General features: G+C 37.0%; 1 protein-coding gene across 1 annotated transcript; it reads right to left on the bottom strand.

Moving 5' to 3' along the window:
- Positions 1-963: 963 nt before the first annotated feature.
- Positions 964-1,602, bottom strand: LOC136803576 (uncharacterized). Its single transcript, XM_067060311.1, has one exon. It carries the CDS (start codon positions 1,600-1,602, stop codon positions 964-966), a length of 639 nt encoding a protein of 212 aa, XP_066916412.1.
- Between the last annotated feature and the right edge of the window lie 807 nt (positions 1,603-2,409).

Below are 2,409 nucleotides of genomic sequence, written 5' to 3'. Positions count from 1 at the left end.
CTTATCGGGTAAAACTTCGTCGGGGAAAAGTGACGAAATTTTGGCCAAGTGACGAATATTTTTCCCCATCGAAAATTTTCCCCGGCCTTAATGCGTTTACCAACTACCAGCAAGTGCCGGATATTTTCCCCGACGAAAATTTTCCCCGACGAAGTTTTCCCCGATAAGGTATGTGCCGCACTTCGCGTTATATCCAGGGGAGTCGCAACGTTCAATCCCTAAGATGTTTGCGGTTTTGTATGTCGAGACTTCATCGTAGACAAGTTGCCTTTGGGTCAAGAAAACGTGATGAATCGCTGGTACGAGGAGCTTTTACTGTATCCTATAATACGCAGTGTGGCTAATGAAAGTTATATTGGACATATTCATTATGTCTCGTTGTCTTTCAAAAGTTCCACCAGATAGTAAAATCGATGCTGCTAAAGAAATGTTTCCTGCTACCATGCCATGCTTGTTTGGTTGAGACTCCCAGGTAAATCTGTGCTTTAGAACAAATAACTTCAATGACTACCACTACTGCCTTTTCGAAAAGACCTTTCTTTTGTAGTTGGTTTGAGGCAAAATCAACAGGTTTCCAACAAGGTTAGCAAACCAATAAACTTGGAATTGTTACTGAGTTGAAATTCGACTTTTTATGACATTTTTCCTATTTCTCACTCGAACTGAATAATTACTCGGTCGAGAGGAAATGTCACTTTCATTTCCGTTCCGAAAATTCCCCTCTTGGCTCTCCTCCGTCTCCGTTTCAGTACATGTCTTTGATAAGGACATCTTGACCTCGGCGTTTGGATGAAAAGATGTATCCGTCATAGACGTATAATATGTTATTATGATATAACATAGTCTGTATATTATATAAAACGTAATATGTTTCGCGGCGGATAGAGTCTGTGTTTACGACACAACAGCTACTCCCGTAAAAAATTCCCGTCTCACGTTTGTTCCTCTTAGATGAAACCCTTCTTAGACTATAGCATAGTCTATATCCGTCATTGTCCTTGTTTCTTTTCTTTTCGATCTTAATTTTGGGTTTGTTATTTTGATCTTATCGACAGCCACAGCTTTTTTTGTTTGTTTGGCTTTTGCTTTCGATGCTGTTATTCTGACCTGTACTCCAAAGTCCTTGACTCTGTGAGAAATTAAGTCACTTGTGTCAGTACTCACAGTGTTCATTTTGGAATCAATTTCTTTTTCCCGTTGCTTGAAAATATCGTTGCGAAGAGATTGTTTTGCACTTTTTACCTGACGATCTAATGAAAGCTTTCGTTTTTTAGGTAAAGTCTTATGTTCAAATATTGTCGGAACAGCGTCGTCATGAAGTTCACGTCTTGGTTTAGCTCCGGGAACCAGCTCTGCTCTCAAGTCTCTTTTAAAGCAAGACTTTTCAAAGTGTTCAGAACAAATGTACAGTGATTTTGGTACAATTTGTCGTTTGATATTTTTAAGCCACTCTGCACGCATCGACTTTCGCTTTTCTGTAGGAAGTCTATGAAAGCTTATCTTGTTTTCACTTTCTCCTTGCTTTCCCTTGTCCTTATCAGGATCTTCAGTAGTTAGATTGGTCGAACGATTGGTACAACCAGGAGCTCCACAATTGGTCATCACGAAAATGCTGATTCAAACAAGATCGTATATTATAAAATGATTTCAAAATTACTTCTTTTTAAACTGCTAAAAATTATCACCACTTGCTTTTCCACTCTTTCTACAACAAATGCTCTACTACACTCTGAACACAGAAAAGTTTACAGAAATCTTCTTTCTGAATACGTTTACGTCACAAAATTATAAACATAATTCAATATTTCACAAAAAAGAGGGGGTTCTTTTTAAACACACTTTTGAAGCAAAGATAGAGGAGTTTTTTTGAGATGTAGTGCACGCTTTTTTAATAAGATTATCTTCTATAAGAATGTAAGGGTGAAAATTGGCCCAATCATAAGAATACCCTAAGAATTCTCTAACTCTAGGGTGTGTTTCACAGAATTTGATAAGAATACAGTCATTTTGTATTTGGTTAACACCGGGTTAACAGAAAAAACTGCTTCCTTTGTTAGACTTCAATTTAAACTTTGAGGCAGAAATGTAATTTTAGCTTCCAAATGTTCATTCAAAAGTCAAAAACTCTCAAATTGATAATTTCTCATGGTTGTAAAAAAGTCAAGTCTAAAAAAATAAGAATACGTTAAAAGTATTTCACCCTCAATTTTCGAAATTTCCTAAGAATACTTGACCCTCATCCAAAGTACATTATTCTTATAAAAAAAGCGTGTGTTTAAAACCATGTTCACACTTTACCGGATACCGTATTACTTCTTTTAAACGCCCCCTCGAATAAACACCCCTCCTAAAAGGAAAATTATTTAATAAACGCCGCCTTAGAATGAACGCCTCCTCTAGAAGATGGGG

This window comes from Clytia hemisphaerica, unplaced genomic scaffold (assembly GCF_902728285.1).
Source record: "Clytia hemisphaerica strain Z4C2 unplaced genomic scaffold, Clytia hemisphaerica genome assembly, whole genome shotgun sequence".
In the NCBI taxonomy this organism is placed as follows: Eukaryota; Metazoa; Cnidaria; class Hydrozoa; order Leptothecata; family Clytiidae; genus Clytia; species Clytia hemisphaerica.
The sequence above is the reverse complement of the archived record's forward strand: the minus strand, read 5'-3'. Positions and strand labels throughout refer to the sequence as shown.

What these genes read in the sequence shown, in the direction of transcription:
- LOC136803576 (XM_067060311.1), bottom strand. Translation starts at nt 1,602, where the DNA reads ATGACCAATTGTGGAGCTCCTGGTTGTACCAATCGTTCGACCAATCTA.